Genomic DNA, 21,804 nt, shown 5'->3' on the forward strand with positions numbered 1-21,804 from the left:
CGCTTGACGCTCCCTCTCAGATGGGTTGGACCAGCGCGCCGCGCCAGCTACCCCCATCATCGGCCCGGAGAACACCCGCTGGCCCGGCTACTCCATCATGTCCCTCACCTTCCTCCTGCACTCCACCACCGGATCCCTCTGAGGTAGCAGCAAAGAATGTAGAGGGGTTGAAGTTGAGGGAGGAATTAAATTTGAACGAAACATGGAGTCTTATGCAGGGGAGGTCAGGGGAGAGAACTCACCATGGCCGTGTAGCCGGACATCCTACATGTTGTGGCCGTGAGAAAGAGAGATTTCCTAGAGCGGGAGGGAGGTGAGCTCACCCCGCGCAGGAGATGTCACCGCCGAGCTCCAACACGTGAGTTAGTACATGCAATCGGTGGTGTGCTCGATTGGAGGGATGGGGACGACCAGCACGGGAAGGAAGGTAGCCGTAGGGGATGTGGGAGGTAGTGGCCTTGGCTGTGTGTGTTTGGGGTGTGGATGCGGAGATGCCGGGCAACCGCGTGCACCGATCCGACTCTTTTCCAATCATCTCCCATGGTCCGCCCATTGTTCCATCCGGAGGAAGCAGGGCGATGTTTTTTTTTGGAAAGGGAGGCTTGACCTCCGGCCTCTGCATCAATCGATGCATGCAGCCATATTATTAAAATAACAAAGTATAATCCAGGTTCCAAAGTAAATTGCATCTCGCAATGAACAAATTAAAAATAAAAGAGCGAACTGCCGCATCCGGCGAAAATAATAATAGACTCCGATGCCTATACACCTAGTCTATTACTAACATTCCATCCAAACCGGTTGAAGATAACCCGTGCGGCCATCTTTCATCGGTTGCACCCAGTATCCATAAGCTCCCTGGAGTCCACATGACTGAGTAATGACCACGTATGGATCCAATAAGTTGCTCTGTAAATGACCTGCAAAAAGTTATTGAATTTGTTGCCATTAAAAATCAAACCTTTTTTTTTTGAAAGTTAGCAGAAGAGCTGCTAAGATTCTATTGCAGTAGGGATGTCAATGGCAACAATAGGAATACAAGAGTAGGAAGGAATGAAAAGGGAGGAAAAGAAAAGACAAGACAAGAAAAACTAAAGCAACAGCTCGGCTGTAGCTTTGCACAACCGACCATGAAACCAAAAGACTAGCCTAACTCAGCCAAAACTAAAGCAACAGCTCGGCTGTAGCTTTGCACAACCGACCATGAAACCAAAAGACTAGCCTAACTCAGCCAAAGAAAAACTAAAGCAACAGCTCGGCTGTAGCTTTGCACAACCGATCATGAAACCAAAAGACTAGCCTAACTCAGCTCGGATCGAAGGTGATGGGGCAACCCGCCAACTTCCAAATTGATGCTTCATCCCTGAACAATACCACCGCAGCCGACACTGTCCTCTCCTTATGCTCAAAAATCCTCCTATTCCGCTCTCCCCATATGGCCCAGCAAGTGAGCAACCATTTCTGGTGTTCCATATAACCCAAAAAAGAGCACATATTCCTGCACGGCGATGTTGTTGGCAGTGCAGCACCGGGTCAGAGTACACACCAGCGGAATACCATGTCCGCTCGCGACGGATCACGAACTGGTTCCCCACGCTTGACGCTCCCTCTCAGATGGGTTGGACCAGCGCGCCGCGCCAGCTACCCCCACCATCGGCCCGGAGAACAGCCGCTGGCCCGGCTACTCCATCATGTCCCTCACCTTCCTCCTGCACTCCACCACCGGATCCCTCTGAGGTAGCAGCAAAGAATGTAGAGGGGTTGAAGCTGAGGGAGGAATTAAATTTGAACGAAACATGGAGTCTTATGCAGGGGAGGTCAGGGGAGAGAACTCACCATGGCCGTGTAGCCGGACATCCTACATGTTGTGACCGTGAGAAAGAGAGATTTCCTAGAGCGGGAGGGAGGTGAGCTCACCCCGCGCAGGAGATGTCACCGCCGAGCTCCAACACGTGAGTTAGTACATGCAATCGGTGGTGTGCTCGATTGGAGGGATGGGGACGACCAGCACGGGAAGGAAGGTAGCCGTAGGGGATGTGGGAGGTAGTGGCCTTGGCTGTGTGTGTTTGGGGTGTGGATGCGGAGATGCCGGGCAACCGCGTGCACCGGTCCGACTCTTTTCCAATCATCTCCCATGGTCCGCCCATTGTTCCATCCGGAGGAAGCAGGGCGATGTTTTTTTTTGGAAAGGGAGGCTTGACCTCCGGCCTCTGCATCAATCGATGCATGCAGCCATATTATTAAAATAACAAAGTATAATCCTGGTTCCAAAGTAAATTGCATCTCGCAATGAACAAATTAAAAATAAAAGAGCGAACTGCCGCATCCGGCGAAAATAATAATAGACTCCGATGCCTATACACCTAGTCTATTACTAACATTCCATCCAAACCGGTTGAAGATAACCCGTGCGGCCATCTTTCATCGGTTGCACCCAGTATCCATAAGCTCCCTGGAGTCCACATGACTGAGTAATGACCACGTATGGATCCAATAAGTTGCTCTGTAAATGACCTGCAAAAAGTTATTGAATTTGTTGCCATTAAAAATCAAACCTTTTTTTTTTTTGAAAGTTAGCAGAAGAGCTGCTAAGATTCTATTGCAGTAGGGATGTCAATGGCAACAATAGGAATACAAGAGTAGGAAGGAATGAAAAGGGAGGAAAAGAAAAGACAAGACAAGAAAAACTAAAGCAACAGCTCGGCTGTAGCTTTGCACAACCGACCATGAAACCAAAAGACTAGCCTAACTCAGCCAAAACTAAAGCAACAGCTCGGCTGTAGCTTTGCACAACCGACCATGAAACCAAAAGACTAGCCTAACTCAGCCAAAGAAAAACTAAAGCAACAGCTCGGCTGTAGCTTTGCACAACCGATCATGAAACCAAAAGACTAGCCTAACTCAGCTCGGATCGAAGGTGATGGGGCAACCCGCCAACTTCCAAATTGATGCTTCATCCCTGAACAATACCACCGCAGCCGACACTGTCCTCTCCTTATGCTCAAAAATCCTCCTATTCCGCTCTCCCCATATGGCCCAGCAAGTGAGCAACCATTTCTGGTGTTCCATATAACCCAAAAAAGAGCACATATTCCTGCACGGCGATGTTGTTGGCAGTGCAGCACCGGGTCAGAGTACACACCAGCGGAATACCATGTCCGCTCGCGACGGATCACGAACTGGTTCCCCACGCTTGACGCTCCCTCTCAGATGGGTTGGACCAGCGCGCCGCGCCAGCTACCCCCACCATCGGCCCGGAGAACAGCCGCTGGCCCGGCTACTCCATCATGTCCCTCACCTTCCTCTTGCACTCCACCATCGGATCCCTCTGAGGTAGCAGCAAAGAATGTAGAGGGGTTGAAGCTGAGGGAGGAATTAAATTTGAACGAAACATGGAGTCTTATGCAGGGGAGGTCAGGGGAGAGAACTCACCATGGCCGTGTAGCCGGACATCCTGCATGTTGTGGCCGTAGCCATGGCCATGCCCATGGAGAAAGGGAGATTGCCAAGAGCGGGAGGGAGGTGAGCTCGCCCCGCGCAGGAGATGTCACCGCCGAGCTCCAACACGTGAGTTAGTACATGCAATTGGTGGTGTGCTCGATTGGAGGGATGGGGACGACCAGCACGGGAAGGAAGGTAGCCATAGGGGATGTGGGAGGTAGTGGCCTTGGTAGTGAGTAGGGCAGGAAGAAGATCACGGGGAGAGCATGGCGTGCTCTGCCTCTGATGTGTGCGAGAGATGTGATGGTAAGAAGATGTTGGTTTGTGTGTTTTTTGTTGTCGCTGATTACTAGCTACACGTGTTTGTTGGTTGTTGATTGGTAGCTACACGTGTTTGTTGGTTGCTGATTGCTAGCTGTGCGCGTACGTATTTTTGCGCTGCGGCTAAAATTGATGTAGCTGCAAGCCTGCAGCTTGCTAGCAGGTAAATTGCTATACAATAATATAAAAGTGTTTTTTTATTTTAATATAGTGTAAAGTGCTCTTATATTATGAAACGCTAGAGTATAACATTGGTAAATTGCTATTTCCTCTATCGGATAATACGAAAGCATTTTTTATTCTAATGTAGTAGAAAAATGCTTTTATATTATGGAACGGATGAAGCATAACATTGGTAAATTGCTACTTAAAGTGTTTTTTATTCAAATATAGTGTGAAAAATGCTTTTATAATATAGAATGGATGGAGTATAACATTTGTGTTTTTTATTCCCATGTAGTGTAAAAAAATGCTCTTATATTATGGAACGGATGGAGCATAACATTGGTAAATTGCTACTTAAAGTGTTTTTATTCGAATGTAGTGTAAAAAATGCTTTTATATTATAAAACGGATGGAGTATAACATTTGTGTTTTTTATTCCCATGTAGTGTAAAAAATGCACTTATATTATGCTCTTATATTATAGAACGGATGCAGTATAATAACACTGTTAAGTGTAAACTGATGCTTTGTTGATATTGCCTGCTTCTCTGAACCATCATGTAGTATCAAAACGTTTGTGCTTGAAATAGGTATTTGATAGGTACGGAAGAAGTTACAACGCGAGAGGGATATAAAGAGTGAGAACAAGTAGAAAAAGGTGTATATTTTTTAAAATTAAAAATGAGTCTAAAATAATAGGTTCGATGAAAAATAAAAAATGTGTACAAATTAGTATATCAAAGAAAAACACAATGCAAATTAAAGGATGACCAAATTGAAACATAATTGAATTATTTTTGTAAAGTTTTATTGAATTATTATTGTGTGTGTGTGGAATGTTGTGTTATATTGTTTTGGAAGTTAAAAGAAATCAATAAAGTAGCTCTCAAGGTTGACGTATAAAGAGTCAAATTTGGTGCCTCCATTGAATTTTAGGACAACGTTTGAGTCATGCCTACATTTTCTGTCCAAAAGCTTGGGCAGCGAGCCAAAAAAATTCAGATATCAAAAGGGACCAATTCAAATGGTTAAGTGATATTATGAAAACAAAAATGACATTGAAGAATATTTTTCAATCACCCCGTGGCAACACACAGGCACATTTACTAGTGTTTTTTAAATTGAAATCTCTCTTGAAACAATCTTTCGTCCGTTGTATTAATATAACAACCATCCGATACAAACCGAGAGACCACAACTGAGGCTAATATCATAATCAAGCCCAAAAGAAAAATAAAAGAAACAAATGCCAACAACGCCAGATCAACGAAAGCGACGATTTCCATCAACCGTTGCGTCCTCCGGAGAATTCCTGCCATGCTCATATGCCTTAGAATTGCCGTGTACCAAGTAACACATTCAAGAAAGACCGCGAGAACGACGACGACGCTGCTGCTGGGACTGATCGTAAGATTTTTCCTCGTACACGGAGAGGAGTGGGGAAGGGGTACACCCGACATCCTTCAAGAAGGGCGGCAACGCCCACAAGTGTCACCGTGTCGGTGCCGGCAAGAACCGATAGTGATTTCTCCAGACTCCCACACAACCACAACCCGGGCCAATCGTCGGCTAGTCCCGTGAGTTCGCCAACACTCATGCCGGCATGGCTTTGCCCACCAGCACAGTTCGGCGACGACAAGGGGAGAGGGGAGAGAGGAGGCCGAGGCTACCGGTGGCTAGGGTTAGCCCCTCGTGGCTTGCAAGAGCGACGCGTGGGGGGGGGGGGGGGGAGGGACAATAATTCGTAGGCTCATATGTTTCTTTGAATGAAATTTGTAAGACATTGAAATGCTGAAAATCGTAACGTTATCTCGCATGTACCTGCAGTTGGGCGTATCACACAACTACATGTAACAAACATGACTTCTAACTGGTAGTTAACTGGTAGAATTGTTGGAAAAATTGGAAAAAAAAGTGCATCACGATCCAACATTGTTGGAAGAATTGTTGATAAAATCGTCAACTGCTAGTTGTTCGGTTGGCGGGCGAGAAAATGATTAATAGGCTAATGGATGAGTTAATCGATCAATTGATCAATTTAATCTGCCGAATTATCAGTTTATCGACTACTCGATAACCCTACAAATACACATTAGTCGACATATTAACTGGTTAATTGACTGAATTCTTGAACGGGGGTTGGAAGTGGGAAAACATATAGATTAGAGCATCTACAACCATGGTAGGCAAATTCAGCCGATGCCTTTGTGTTAGAAAATGCTACATTTATTGAGGTGGCGGGCAGGAGAAGAATTACTTCCTACGTTGTATTGTAAGGTTATTTTATACTCCTTCCGTTCTTAAATATAAGTCTTTTTAGAGATTTCTCTAAGAGACTATATACGAAGCAAAATGAGTGAATCTATACTATAAAATATGTCTATATACATCAATATATAGTTCCCAAGTAAAACTTCTAAAAAGACTTATATTTAGAAACGGAGGGAGTATATTTCAGCGGTGCCTTTTTGTTAGAAAATGACTAACATCGTTAGCATGCCTAACCATTTCATGTCCGCAGTCCTACATTATGATTCCAATCCAGCTCAAGTGTTTCCAATGTGTCCAAAGTTGCTCTATAAGTAGACATCATACATAGCTAATTTCACTGCAAGTCTGCTATGTTAATTGACATTAGTTAATCGATCAATTGATCAATTTAATCTGCCGAATTATCAGTTTATCGACTACTCGATAACCCTACAAATACACATTAGTCGACATATTAACTGGTTAATTGACTGAATTCTTGAACGGGGGTTGGAAGTGGGAAAACATATAGATTAGAGCATCTACAGCCATGGTAGGCAAATTCAGCCGATGCCTTTGTGTTAGAAAATGCTACATTTATTGAGGTGGCGGGCAGGAGAAGAATTACTTCCTACGTTGTATTGTAAGGTTATTTTATACTCCTTCCTTCTTAAATATAAGTCTTTTTAGAGATTTCTCTAAGAGACTATATACGAAGCAAAATGAGTGAATCTATACTATAAAATATGTCTATATACATCAATATATAGTTCCCAAGTAAAACTTCTAAAAAGACTTATATTTAGAAACGGAGGGAGTATATTTCAGCGGTGCCTTTTTGTTAGAAAATGACTAACATCGTTAGCATGCCTAACCATTTCATGTCCGCAGTCCTACATTATGATTCCAATCCAGCTCAAGTGTTTCCAATGTGTCCAAAGTTGCTCTATAAGTAGACATCATACATAGCTAATTTCACTGCAAGTCTGCTATGTTATTGAACTGGATTAGTACACCATCTAGTTTCTACTTAGAGCCGTGTCTCCATCCTTACAGAGTGCCTGAATCTGCAAGGAATATACAACCATCCATGAACCTTATTGATCCCAACACAAATCACTGGGATGTGGATCTAATGAAGCAGTCTTTGTGGCAAGTGGATGTTCAAAGGATTCTTGCTATCCCTTTATCATCTTCTCGCATGCAAGGCTTTGTTGCTTGAAACCTAACTCGTACGAACACCTTCTCTGTGCGTTCAACATATTATGAAAAATGGGAGTGCCAATATGGCCAAAGGTTAAACATAGGCCATCAAGCATTTGATATCAATCCGAATCCAATTTGAAATAAATCCACAGTCTCAAAGTGCCCGTGAAGGTTAAAATCTTCCTTTGGAGAGCTATGCATAATATTGTTCCTTGTTGGGTTGCCCTGGCGAACCGCCATACCAAAGTGAGCGGGCAATGTCGAGCGGAAGACATTAAGCATCCCCTCTTCAAGTGTAGCTAAGCAAAGCACATATGGCAAGCACTCGATGTTCATGACTTAATTGAGAAAAAAAAATCTTGTTCATCGTCCAGGACAATCTGTCCTAGAGGAATTGTTGTACTCAAGCCCTAATCATTCACTGAATTTGGGACATGCCCCATTCCCCGAGCTTGTTGCGGTGGCATGTTGGTATTTATGGTGGGCGGGAGGAAAATTAGCTGCGATATTCAAGTACAGTCCTCAAAAAGATTTGCGATGGCAATCAAAGTGCGATCCTTAAATTTAGGTCTGCTGCAGCTCCTAATGCAAGGGTGAGAAAGGAGATATGGGCTCCACCATCAGGTGATTGTGTTAGATAAACATTGATGCTTCCTTTGATCCATACATGTTGAGGGGAACTACAGGTGCAGTCATTTATGATAAAAAAAATGAAAAGTTCATCGCCGCGTGTAATGCACATTTGGATGTGGTTTTAGATGTTCTTTCGGCTGAGGCTTTGGCTCTCAAGTATGGCTTGTTCTTAGCCGAATTCATGGGTTGTAATAGAGTTGTTGTGAGTTTTAATAATAGTGAATTAATAGAAATTACGAAGGATGAGAGGCCTCCTACAGGTATTGCTGCTCCTTTTTTTTTATGATTTTTGTCTATGGAGCCAGAATTTGTCCGAATTAAGTGCGAACATGCGAAAGTGAAATGAATTTTGTAGCTCATGAACTAGCCCAGTTGGCTAAGTTCCAGGCCAGTAGGGTCTGGTTGGATGACCCTACCCTTTTATTGTACCTCTTTGATTGAATAAAGAAGTCTTTTGAGGTCAAAAATGATAATATACAACCATCCGTTGGCACATAGTATTTTTTCTATCCATTTTTCACTTTGTATAGGAGGTGAATAGCAATATGTATAATCTCTATAATCAGTTGGCCCTTTGGATCTTAAGACGCTTTAGATAAATGGTGTGAGAATTCTTTCAAAATTCATATGATCTCTATAATCCCATCTCTTTGATGCCTATAAAAGGAAAAGTTTATGTAAGTTGATACGTACTATGTTTTTCCAGTTCCTTTTTTTGTTGTTGCACAAGGAAAACAATCTCGTTTCACCCTCTGATCTGATGAAGTCTGAATCTGGTTGTGGTTGAGCCCAACCACTTCACCCCTCTTTCCTCTATCCAGATCCACACCAACAAGACGAGACCAGCGAGCGGAGCGCCATGGCCGCACCGCCACGCCGCCGCACCTCGCCGCCGGTGATCCCGGACGAGCTCGTCGAAGAGATCCTCCTCCGCCTCCCACCCGACGACCCAACCTGCCTCCTCCGCGCCTCCTTCGCCTGCAAGGCCTGGGGCCGCGCCGTCTCCGAGCCCCGCTTCCGCGTCCGCTTCATGGAGAAGCATCGGCATCGGGCGCCGCCCTTGATCGGTTTCCTCCACAATTGGAAGGACGAGAGCGTTCCCCGCTTCATCTCCACCACCGCCTCGCCCTTCTCCCTCCCCGCCCCAGCCCGCGCCTCTTGGCTCGCCCTCGACTGCCGCCACGGCCGCGCCCTCTTCCTCTCCCAGCCCGAGTCAGAGGGATCTGGCGCTCAGGAACTCCTTGTGTGGGATCTGAGCACGGGCATCCGGCGGCGCATACCAGTGCCCCCGATGCACAGCAGCTACGAGTGGCCGACCGCGGCCGTGCTCTGCTCAGCGGACGGATGCGACCACCGCGACTGCAACGGGGGTCCCTTCCGCGTGGTCTTCGTCTTCACCGTGGTCCGACGTGTGATCATGTGGCCCGGTCTCACGTCGGTGTGCGTCTACTCGTCAGAGACTGGCACCTGGTCCCGTGAATTGTGCTCGATTAGTCACCTATGCCACGCGTTGACGTTTACACGTCATTCCAGCCTGCTCATTGGGAGCTCTCTGCTCTACTTCTTGTCCGACAATGGGACGATCATGTGCTATAACTTGGCCAGCAACGTCCTAACTGGGTTCGACACGGCGTACATGCGCAATGGCCAGGCGTCGATGTTTAACCTCATGGTGGCGGAGGATGGTGGAATAGGTCTTAGCGAAGACTTCAGTTCCCAGCTCATGTTGTGGTCAAGGGAGGAGAGTGATGAAGAATGGGTACTTAGCCGGGTCATCGACCTGGAGATTTTGCTCCCAGCTGGTGCTCTGATGGATGCAGAGCATGAAGTGGTGGTATTGGGATTTGCCGAGGGAGTGAATGTCATTTTCGTTAACACGATTGCTGGCCTCTACACAATCGACCTACAATCCGTGCAGGTGAAGAAGGTGTGCGATAATCGTGGCTTCTGTAATTTGATTCCAGTTGTCAGCTTCTACACTCCTGTGGACTGCCTCGAATACCAGGATCTTCTGCCGTCGGTTCCTAGAGAGGAGGTAGGTGATGATGAGGAGAAAACAGTAGATGAGGCACAACAGCTGCTTGACAAGGGGTCTGATACTATCAAGGAGGGTAGATTTATCAACGCCTTTGAACTTGTCAGCCATGACCTCGATATCATGTGAGTGATCTACTCCCAAATGCCTCCCCTGTTCTGAGCTATGCAATGCTGAAACATGTGTATGGATTTGATTGTGGGAAAAATACTTCCCATTAGTTCGGTACTCTTTAGGATCAGTTGTTGGTTGTTTCCATGTGCCCTTAGTTACTTTGGGACTTTGAGTCTTTTAGTTTGGAAGATGAGTTTACAACGGTTTTAGATGTTCTGCGACAAAATGGTTGCCAAGCAATGTTTTTCTTTCATTTGTTCGGCAGCGACCCCAACTGCGTTTGAGTGATTCAGCGGGTCGAACTAGCCTTAGTTTTTTTATGGCAGTACTTGAGAGTTAGGACCTGACATCTTTTGTTATGATTTATGCATTGCCACGAATATCAAATCAAAGTATATATATTGGAGGGATATGTATTATCCTATTTGGGAAGAGTTATATACCTCTGCTTCTGGCTAGTCTCTTGTTATAAACATCAGTGAACAGAGCACAGTTACCACCTCGTGTCATCAAAATGGTTGATGGAATAGTTTTAGCTGTGCTATTCTACCTCAGATTGCAGTAACTTTCATGTGCTTGTATTGTCTATAAACTCAACAATTATAGACCAATAAAAATGTATGTTTGTTTTCACCTAGGGTTTGGGCACGCAAAGTTCAAGAGGTGAATGATTCTTTGGATGATGTTCCCAGGGGTGCATCAAATGAAGAATCAGTGAAGGGCACAGCCAGCAAAGATGATGCTGAGGACTCAAAGACCTCTGATAGCAATGTTGAGGATGCTGCCCCATCTTCGGAGAAAGGTGATTCTCAAGAAGGCACTGTATTATCATTGTCCCTTCCTTTGGACCAGCAGTGCTGCCAGTGTGGTACAACTGCGTGGTGAAATACTTTATTTTCTTTGAAGTTTGCATTGCTCTCCCAAGATTTCGCGTGAAATTTAACTTCTATGGAATAGTTTCACAAGTAACTTTTGGGATCAACAGGACCCACAATTTTAAAGAGGCACTGCCACTGCCCCCAATTAGTCATATACTCCCACAGAAAAAAATGTCCATGTAATCCTGCATATGCAAACTACTAGTAGTCTTGCTTGGGACTTGGAAGGAGGAACTGTTTGCTATTTATACTTATCTCTTGAATTCTCGTCGACATTCCATAGAAGACCATTTAATCAGTGCAGTTTTGCTAATAGATAGTAGATGATGTTTCTGAAAGCAGAAAATGCTTTCATTTCTCAAAAAAACTTGTGCCATGGGTTGACCATATCTTGGACTTGTGTCTGGTGCAACATGTCAGCCATTTACATTTATACATACGTATGTTTTATTACCTTTCTTGCCTATAGACTTGGAATAGCAATGCCAGTTTGAACATCTATGCATCTATCTAAATAGTGTACTCGCAGAAGATAGATTTACTACATAAGGTCTCCTCTTTTAAATCATGCCTTATATAAGTTATGCAATAATGTGATTAGTTGGTGTTAAACGAACCAATATATCATCATCATCATCATGCTATAATGATTAAGTTGGACGACTTAATTATTTGTATGGATCTCTTCTTGGTGAGTTTTCAATCGTTTAATAGAATTGGTGGTCATGTATCAATATGTTTTCTACCTCTTAGAGTAAATATGGGTAATAGTGTTTTTTGACAGGAACATTGATATACTCGTTTACTAGGGGAAACTCAAATGGTAACAACACAAGCCTAGACATACTGTAAATAACCTTGGGGTTGTAGGTAGACGCTTCAAATTTGGTAATGTCAGGTCTCTGTTGAACCTGTGTAAAAAAAGAGACTAGCAACAGATTGTTCACTGTCTGTAAAATGTGGTTCACCCAGATATTAAGTTCTGAAATTGCCAAGATATGCCCGAGACACGGCATTAGATGTTGCAACTGCATGTTTCATGTTGCCTCGATAGTCAATACTCATCTACTGATTTGTATACAAGTAGCTAGATACGTGTTGTTGTCATTCAGCATTTGATCTGTTTTCTTCTTCTTTTTTACCAATGCTATTGCAATGTTTGCCATGTTCAGTACGCGGTTGCAATGTTTGCCATGTTCAGTACGCGGTTGCAATGTTTGCCATGCTCTGAAAAGACTGTCATTGTTCTGCTCTTTCCTGTGATGCGACATTCTTTGCATCAGTCTTAGAGGTTTGTATAAATCATTTTGCATGTTCCGTTGCATGTGTGAAATGTTTCTTTTTATGTAAAATTCATAATGTATTGTAATCTGCCTGACTCAGTTTATTCTGCTAGCATTACATCCCTCTTACAGGAGCTTTGCTTTATATGTATATATATCAGTTGTACTAACATCCCAATCTGTTGCTATGCGCTAGGTTGACGGTCCGGCCGGATGTTTCATCAGTCATCAACGCCTTGAGTAGGATCCTTTTCTTCTCCGCAGTTGGGAAACACTTTTTTGTCATGGTATTGTAGTTTAGATTCCAGAAGACTAAATGTAGACAAGAATTAAGGCACCGAATGTGGAGGCTTTGGCACCCCGAAGAAGTGAAATAGGGAATGATGTTCAAGAGCTGGTCTGAAGGATAGTGTCGCAACAAGTAGGATTCTATGATGCAACTTAGCTGCCGAGTCGGTATCAGGGTCAATGATGCCTAACATTGAACGGTTCAGGGCCCGTTTGCTGTGTGAACCTGTTTTTGATACACAATCTTGTGAGTTTCAAGTGTTTCGACATGAGCTCTCTTCGGTTGACATGTGTTTGACTCTTCGGTTGACACGTGCTTGAATCGACTCTTCGGTTGACACGTGTTTGAATAGATATGCGTAGGAGAGCATGACGCATGTTTGCTATCTTTTCTTTTTTCTAACTTCTTTGAGATTTTAGCGGCTGCACAGTCAGTCTTCTTTTCCCTCCGCCGCTTTTCCATGGAGATATTTCCACCACCAAACCCCGTTTCTGGAATTAGGGATGAAAATGGAATGGAAACTTTCTGCTTTTTCAAAGGAAAATGAAAACGGAAAGGAAATATGAAAGCGAAAATGGAAATGGAATTTTTAATGCGAAAACGGAAACAAAAACGGAAGTGTGTTCTCCGGTGAAACATACATGGAAATGGAACTTCATGTTTCCGTAAATATGGAATTTTCTATTTTTACTATAGGCCTATGGCTGCTTTGTAGCTCAACCACCAAATAACACACGATGACACACTAGACCGTATACATAATTATCATGTACTAGTACAATACTAGGGTATGTTGCTAACACAATCAAATTATATTGTAGCCATGTTAACAAGTCATTATTTTTTGTTGTTGTATGTATTGCTCTATGATTAAGGGGTTTTTTAATTTTCGGTCAACGCCCACTTCTGTTTCTGTATTCGTTCTGTATTCACTCCGTGTCTGATTGTTGTAGTATCCGTTTCCGTATTCATTTCCGGGGTTTTTATATTTGTTTCCACTTCTGCAAAAAAATAATGAAAACAAATGTGATAGCACTCAATTCCGTTTGTTTCCGCTCTGTTTTCATCCCTATCTGGAATCATATCCACTTCCCCTCTTCGTCCAGGTATTTCTCGGTGGCGCTTATTCCCGACCTGCAGCCGACGGCGGACGACTTGGCAGCCGGCAACCCTCCTACGCTCGGGAGGAGGTGGGTTAGCCACGAGCTACTACGGAATTGCGCTTGTGCTTCTCTCTTCCTCGTGGATTAATTCCTCAACTTCCTGTCGACCCTCTCAAGCAGCAGGAAACAGCCATAGACCGGCAGCAGCAGCTCCCTGGTGGTAGCTAGCCGGGGTCAAATTCACTCTTTTGACCATTTTGGAGAAGTTCAGGCAGATCTGACCCTAAGAGGAAAATATTTTCGGATTCGATCTTTTTTCTACCGCCATCCGCTGTGGCGGTAGGAGACCACAGGCTACCGCCCTCCGTTTGGCGGTATGTTAGTGGTCAACGTAGACGGCGTCGTCTGCTTAGCTGACGTGGATAAGTGCCTACTGCCACCACAGTCTGGTTAAATGAGGGAGGGGAGGTTTGGTGGGTCCCACCAGCCACCCATTCACCCCCTGTCGTGGGTATAAGCCTGACAGTAGATGTGTAGGGTACGAAAAGGATGGGCAGAGTCCTAGCTACGGCGAGGTTGTATGAGTTCAGGCCCCTCTACGGTGGAGGTAATAGCCCTACGTCTCAATGCTCTGGGAGCTTGTTGTCGAGTGGAATATGGAATACAATGATTTTCTAACCCCTGCACCAGAGGGGGAGGGTGGCTTATATAGAGTGGCGCTGCCCTCCACAACGGTTCCGGTACAGGGGTGGAGTAGTGGCGATTGAATGCGTACGTTACCGGTAACGTACGTCCTAAATGCTAATAAATGCACAGGGAAATGTACGACCGTTTCCCTCTAGGGGGGTTACGATGTTCCGAGTGGCAGCCAGTCGGTTAATTGGATGTTCTCCTAATGCTAGTCTCCGACTGGATGGTCGAGGACCTGTTGCCGACTGGACGATGGGGACTCCTTAATTCAGTCGGAACTGACTAAGGGCCTTGTCCCTTATGAGGGGTAGTCCTTTGGTAGGACTTACAGGGCAGGCCTATGACCCTACCCTAGGACTATAACCCCATCATTAGTCCCCGAATGGATTGGGGTTGGAACGACGAAGCGATGCTTGAAGTTTGGATCCGACTGGAACGGATGCGACTTTGGCGTTGTCTGCCTCGATCCATTTTATCTTCTCTGACCAACGATCCGAGTGGAAATCTTTGTGGAACAAACTGTCGGAAACCGAGTGCTCCTAGGGTATCTCTTGACGTGACCAGTCAACTGACAGCAGCGGATTTTCCGGGATCCTCAAATTTTGGTTTCCGCGCGCTCAGCGGGGATGACGCCAGCGCGCTCGAGTAGTGCCTGACGCCTCGATTCTCGCGCCTTCAACTTCTCCACTGATATCGCCGCGGTCGGTCGGGGGATAAGGTTTCGGGGCCACCTGCCAGCGGCCTAGTCGGAACCTTATTTAAATCCCAGTGGTGAGGGTTTTTCGTTACGTCCGCCGGATCTTTTGCCTTTGCTTCGTCCTCCTCGCCGCCTCTAGCGCACCTAACCTCTCCACTCTTCCTTCCTCTCCGCGGGTTCGTAGCTTCCGCCATGACCAAGGGTCAGACCAGCAAGATGGAGGCGAGGAAGAAGAAGGGGAAGGCGGTGGCTCCTGCTGAGCGGCGGCAGCGGCCGTTGCCGGCGGGGTGGATCCAAGGCGACTTCCTCCCCTCCACGGTGACGGAGGGGGATCTGCTGCAGCTGGTGGAGCACGGGATGATCGTGCACAAGTCTTGGAGGCTGCCGGTGGAGAATGAGGTCGAGCCGGCGCCCCGGGAGGGGGAGCGTGTCTTGCTGCTCAGCCATGTCTATCGAGGTTTCTCTCTGCCCCCGCATCCTTTCTTCAAGGGCATTATGAACCACTTCGGGGCACAACTTCACCACTTCCCCCGAATGCTATTGCCCATCTCTCTGCTTTCATAGTTATGTGCGAGTGCTTCATCGGCTGCCCTCCCCACTGGGGGTTGTTCAAACATATATTCTCTGCTAGATCTCAAACTATCAAACGACTCAGTCAGTCGGATGATAAAACACATCTTCTTCAACTCTGCGGAGGCTTAGGTTTCCAGAAAAAGAGTCGGAGTAGTTATCCTGCTCTTCAGCTGAGTGGGTCGGTTAGGAACTGGCAGTCGACGTGGTTCTACTGCCAAGACATTGCCTGCCCGAATGCCTCGACAGGGTTGCCTCCTTTTAGCTTAGATCGTCTCGCTCCACCTAAGCAGCTCGCGCTTACGAAGGCGGAGAAGATCGACATCCAACCCCTGGTCGACGCACTCGTAGACGTCGTCAGAAGGGGAGTCACCGGCATGGATTTGCTGGAGACTTTCCTTGGTCGGCGCATACAACCACTGCAGGCTCGCGACCACACCATGTGGCACTACACGGGGCCCGAAGACTCCACTCGGACCAACGTCTTGAGCGTGACCGAGGAGAATGTGGCGTCGTGGGTGCTCCAGATCACAGGCGCCTGTGAGAACCCAGAGGGTCTCGGCGAGTGAGGGCTTTCAGCGCGGACAATCCTCCTCCGAACCAGGTGAGTACCATTTGTCGAGTTCACGTATCTGTTTTAGTTTCGTCGTTTTCTTGAACCTCTGCCTGTCGTTTGATGTCGCCGACTGTATTTCACGCAAAAGTGGACCAACTGGTTTTCTCCTGTCTCGAACGGGGACCCGGACGAGGAAGAGGAAGAAGGTAGCCAGGAGGGCAGTGTGGAGAGCGGCGAGTATGTCTCCGACAGTGGGGAGACGGAGGAGGAGTCTGGTGAAGAAGAGGAGGATGACGAAGAGCAGGACTCGCCGCCTCCGCTGCCAGAGCACCGGACCAAGCGCCGACATGAACCTATGGTTCCCTCAGCCCCTCTGGCATCCTCGAGTGCTCCGCCTCTTGCTCCCATGGTTCCGAGTGCTCGGAGCAACAAGAGGGCCAGGGACGCTGCTGTCGAGTCCGTGGGTCAGCCTTCCAAGGTGGCCACACCGAGTGGGTCTAAACCTCGGAAGGCTTTGCCGCGGATAAGGGTCGTCGTTCCTGTCACCTCGACGTAAGTGTTCTGTTCCTCCAACTTCTTATGATATTCGGTCGAACTCCTGTTTGAAGGTCGAATGAATTTCACTCGACAGGATTGCCACCTCTGCCACCTCTCCGGCGCGCCAGGAGGATGATCCTATGGACGCGGACAACGTCGTCTCGTCCCAGGCAGGTGCGTTGTAGAGACTCCGAGAGTGTTATACTATCGTGTCGCGAATTCCATCTTAAGTCTTGCCTCTTTCTTTTTCTGAGATCTCGTGTCGTTAGGTCTATCAGGGGCGATTTGCGTGGACGAGGGCGACCAGGGGAGACCTGAGCAAGCTGCAGAGCCTGTTCTTGAGGCTGCTCCGCCAGTCACTGCTCTCGCCGCAGACGTTCTGCCGACTGGGGCGATGCCGCCGACTGAAACGGCGCTGGTGGCTGATGAACCTACCGGAGCGGGTCTTGGGATGCCCCAGGAACTTCCAACGATGCCAGGCTCGTCGAATGTCGAGTTCAACATCCAGCGTCTCCCGGAGGAGCAAGTGGGAGCGGCCAAGGGGGCCATGGTGCAGGCGGAGGTGATGGTGGGAGAAGCCAAAAAAGCATACGACTCCATCGCATCCCTGTACCAGCGGAGTTTGGAGCTACGGGAAGATATCCGAGTAAGTGGGCTAGTAAGTATTTACTTTTCTCTTGTAACCCACTGGGTGTTCTCGGTTATCGGATGATGTTTGCAATGGGTTCACTCTGAGTGAACCCAGTGGGTGTAGTCCCCGAGACTTCTGTCGAGTGCTTGCACCATCAGTTGTCTTTATACATATTGTCTTTGCCTTGGTCAGATCTGGAAATAATATGGTCGACTGGAAACAGTTGTGGCAGTCGGGGTGCACTTACTGTAAGAGTCTCCGAGAGTAATTTTACTCAGGTCGGGTAGTATGAGCCTCGTAGGCGTAGGTGGTAACATGTATCTCAATAGGGCGGGCCTGCTTGAGTTGCATGCCAGTGGGGTCACTCTTAGTGAACCCACTGGGTGTAGTCCCCGAGGCCGCTGTCAACTGCTTGCGTCGGCAGGGGTCTGAAGAACTTAGAGTTTTATTGTTGAATTGTCTGATTGTCTCTTGGTGCTGGCTGGCAGAAAACTTGTGAAATGGGGACAACATATGAGACTGTGAGGACGGAGAAGATTCAGTTTGCTGGTGAGCGGGATGCGGCACTGCTTGCAATGGCTGGTATGAAGGAGGTTCTGGCGGAACGAGAGAAGTCGTTGGAGGAGGCTCGTGAAGCGAACAAAGTGTTGACTGAGGAAGTTGAGAAGATGGGGAAACAAAGGACTGCTCTGATGGGACAAATGGACGTGCTGAACAAACGGTGCAGAGCGCAGGAGAAATACGTCAGTGACTGGGCTCGGCAGATGATGACGCATCTGGCTGGTAAGTCCTGCTTTTTCCGAGTGGTTGTGGTATGTGCGTCACACTCGGCGTTTATTGTTTGCTTGTCCTGTTGTTGCAGATTTTTGCATTGACGTTGAAGCTGAAACAGCTGATGTGGAGCGGTCGATTTGTGTGAACGTTCCACTCGGCGAGGACGCCAATCGAGATCTGTTCGCAGCACACATTCGCGTGGGCAAAGTTGGTCCTTTCATCGGTCGACTGAGAGAAGTCGTCGGCCGGATCGACAAGGAGCTTTGGCCGGAAGATGAGTCGCGGCAGGAGATGGAGAACTTGATGAGTCGACTGGAGGAGGTCCCCAACCGAGTGCAGTCATGGAAGAAATCGGCGGCTCGCTGTGGTGCAGATGTTGCTCTGTCCTTGGTCCAAGTGCATTGTAAGGAGGTGCGCGAGGAGAAGCTGAAAGCGTTGAAGGTCGCCAACACGAAGAAACTTCGATTCGAAGACTTCATGGAAACCTTCCTTGAAAGTGCCACCCACATCACCGACGGAATCGACTTGGACACCTTCGTGGAGCCCTCCAGTCCTGGCGCTACTCCAGACGACGCGTAAGAAAACTTGATCCTTGGTATGCCGAGTGTTGATTTGTAAGAAACTTTGGCCACTGCTGTTGGCCGTCACATTCTTGTTTCGGTGTGGGTAAGCTTGATCCACACCGAGCCACTATCTTTGGTTGAACTTTCAATCGAATCTTTTGCTCTTCTGTTGCAATTTTGACTCGAGTTTTTGTTTGGCGTTTCTTGGTGAAGCCAAAGGCAAACATTCAGAACATGTCAATTGTCTTGACATCTGCATGAGCCTCATTGAGGGTCCGTGGAATTTCCGATTGGATCTATATTGTCACCGAGTGGATCGGTAGGATCGCCGCTAGGTTGTCGAGTGCGACTATCAGGTCGCACTCGGGGCGAGTTGGTACTGATGTAGTTGTCATTTGTTTTGACATCCACATGAGCCTCAATGAGGGTCTGCAACTCATGTAGATGTCAGTTGTTTTGACCTCCACATGAGCCTCAATGAGGGTCTGCAACTCATGTAGTTGTCAGTTGTTTTGACATCCACATGAGCCTCAATGAGGGTCTGCAACTCATGTAGATGTCAGTTGTTTTGACCTCCACATGAGCCTCAATGAGTGTCTGCAACTCATGTAGTTGTCAGTTGTTTTGACATCCACATGAGCCTCAATGAGGGTCTGCAACTCATGTAGTTGTCAGTTGATTACCCGAGTGTACCTGTAGGATACAGTCGAAGGCATGTGGGTGCTTAGGCGATTCTGCATCGCATCTAAGTCCCCGAGTGTGGCGTTAAGTGCACACTCGAAGAAAGTTAATACTTAGGCGATTCGTGATCGCAGCTAAGTCCCCGAGTGTGACGTTAAGTGCACACTCGAAGAAAGTTAATACTTAGGCAATTCGTGATCGCAGCTAAGTCCCCGAGTGTGACGTTAAGTGCATACTCGGAGAAAGTTCATACTTAGGCGATTCTGGATCGCAGCTAAGTCCCCGAGTGTGGCGTTAAGTGCACACTCGAAGAAAGTTAATACTTAGGCAATTCGTGATCGCAGCTAAGTCCCCGAGTGTGGCGTTAAGTGCACACTCGAAGAAAGTTAATACTTAGGCAATTCGTGATCGCAGCTAAGTCCTCGAGTGTGACGTTAAGTGCACACTCGAAAAAAGTTCATACTTAGGCGATTCTGGATCGCAGCTAAGTCTCCGAGTGTGACATTAAGTGCACACTCGGAAAAAGTTCATACTTAGGCGATTCTGGATCGTAGCTAAGTCTCCGAGTGTGACGTTAAGTGCACACTCGGAGAAAGTTCATACTTAGGCGATTCTGGATCGTAGCTAAGTCTCCGAGTGTGACGTTAAGTGCACACTCGGGGAAAGTTCATACTTAGGCGATTCTGGATCGCAACTAAGTCTCCGAGTGTGACGTTAAGTGCACACTCGGAGAAAGTTCATACTTAGGCGATTCTGGATCGCAGCTAAGTCCCCGAGTGTGACGTTAAGTGCACACTCGGAGAAAGTTCATACTTAGGCGATTCTGGATCGCAGCTAAGTCCCCGAGTGTGACGTTAAGTGCACACTCGGAGAGGGTTAATACTTAGGCGATTCTGGATCGCAGCTAAGTTTTTTTTTGAGACCGGAGTCTGCGACCGTGGAAGAACTTTGAACCTGCAAAAAACTCAATCTGCTTTATATTATTTCACCAATACTTGTTCTTTACATTGCTTCAGTCGGCGGTCACGTGTAGAAGTGCTTCAGGAGATCTCCGTTCCATGCTCGCGGCTCGTCTATCTCCCTGTCGACGTTGTAGAGTCTGTATGCTCCATTGTTCAACACCTTTGAGATGATGAAGGGTCCTTCCCAGGCAGGAGCCAATTTGTGAGGTATTTGCTGATCCACTCGGAGCACCAGGTCGCCTGCTTGGAACGTACGACTCCTGACGTGTCGCGCATGAAAACGCCGCAGATCTTGTTGATAAATGGTTGAGCGAGTCAGTGCCATCTCGCGCTCCTCCTCTAGAAGGTCCACTCCGTCTTGCCTTGCTTGTTCTGCTTCAGCTTCGGAGAAGAGTTCGACTCGTAGAGCGTTGTGAAGTAAGTCAGTCGGAAGGACTGCTTCTGCTCCGTAGACGAGGAAGAACGGTGATCGCCCTGTAGATCTGTTCGGGGTTGTGCGAAGACCCCAAAGCACTGAAGGTAGATCGGTGACCCAAGCGCCAGCGGCGTGTCCTACCTCTCGCAGGAGTCGGGGCTTAAAACCTTGCAGAATAAGTCCGTTCGCCCGCTCTGCTTGTCCATTGGACTGCGGGTGCGCCACGGAAGCAAAGTCCACTCGGATACCTTGGCTTAACCTTTGAATCTGTCCGAGTCAAAGTTTGTCCCGTTGTCCGTGATTATGCTGTGAGGTACACCGAATCTGGAGATGATGTCCCCGACAAACTTGACGGCTGTTGAGGCGTCGAGCTTCTTGATGGGCTTGGCTTCGATCCATTTCATGAACTTGTCGACTGCCACCAACAGATGTGTGTATCCACCTTGGTCTGTCCTGAATGGACCGACTGTATCTAATCCCCACACTGCAAACGGCCACACAAGAGGGATTGTCTTCAACGCAGACGTCGGCTTGTGGGAGTTGTTGGAGTAGAACTGGCAGCCCTCACATCGGTCAACCATATCTTTAGCCATCTCGTTTGCCTGCAGCCAGAAGAAACCAGCCCTGAATGCCTTGGCGACGATTGCTCTCGAAGAGGCGTGATGACCGCGGGTTCCCGAGTGAATATCCTCCAGGATCAGCTGCCCTTCCTCTGGAGAGATGCATCGTTGAAGAACGCCTGAAACGCTTTCCTTGTACAATTGGCCATCAATGACAGTGAATGACTTCGACCTTCGGACTATCTGCCTGGCCTGGACTTCGTCTTCTGGTAATTCCTGCCTCAGGATATATGCAATGATCGGCACAGTCCAATCGGGATGACAGCAAGAATCTCCATGATCAAATCAACCACAACAGGTACATCGACTTCAGTCGAATCTGTTGAACTCTTTGGTTGTAATGGTTCCTCTGTAAAAGGATCTTCTTTGAATGAGGGAAGGTGAAGGTGC

General features: G+C 47.2%; 1 protein-coding gene across 3 annotated transcripts; it reads left to right on the forward strand.

Annotated features, from left to right (window-relative positions):
• The first annotated feature begins 8,690 nt into the window (after positions 1 to 8,690).
• On the forward strand, positions 8,691 to 12,901 carry LOC123453148. Of its 3 annotated transcripts, none has more exons than XM_045129918.1 (3): positions 8,691 to 10,176; positions 10,858 to 10,982; positions 12,523 to 12,901. In XM_045129918.1, exons 1-3 carry the CDS (start codon positions 8,876 to 8,878, stop codon positions 12,525 to 12,527), a joined length of 1,431 nt encoding a protein of 476 aa, XP_044985853.1. In that variant the 5' UTR covers positions 8,691 to 8,875; the 3' UTR covers positions 12,528 to 12,901. The 3 variants fall into 3 exon arrangements, with proteins under 3 accessions (XP_044985853.1, XP_044985851.1, XP_044985852.1); XM_045129916.1 differs by having other exon boundaries at positions 8,709 to 10,176; positions 10,804 to 10,982; XM_045129917.1 differs by having other exon boundaries at positions 8,715 to 10,176; positions 10,804 to 10,967.
• The last annotated feature ends 8,903 nt before the right edge of the window (positions 12,902 to 21,804 follow it).

Source organism: Hordeum vulgare, chromosome 5H (genome assembly GCF_904849725.1).
Source record: "Hordeum vulgare subsp. vulgare chromosome 5H, MorexV3_pseudomolecules_assembly, whole genome shotgun sequence".
In the NCBI taxonomy this organism is placed as follows: Eukaryota; Viridiplantae; Streptophyta; class Magnoliopsida; order Poales; family Poaceae; genus Hordeum; species Hordeum vulgare.

Bases quoted from the DNA above. Each gene is read 5' to 3' on its own strand.
- LOC123453148 (XM_045129916.1), top strand. From the start codon at position 8,876: ATGGCCGCACCGCCACGCCGCCGCACCTCGCCGCCGGTGATCCCGGAC. The intron at 10,177-10,803 runs GTGAGTGATCTA...GTTTTCACCTAG, and splicing joins AGCCATGACCTCGATATCAT to GGTTTGGGCACGCAAAGTTC.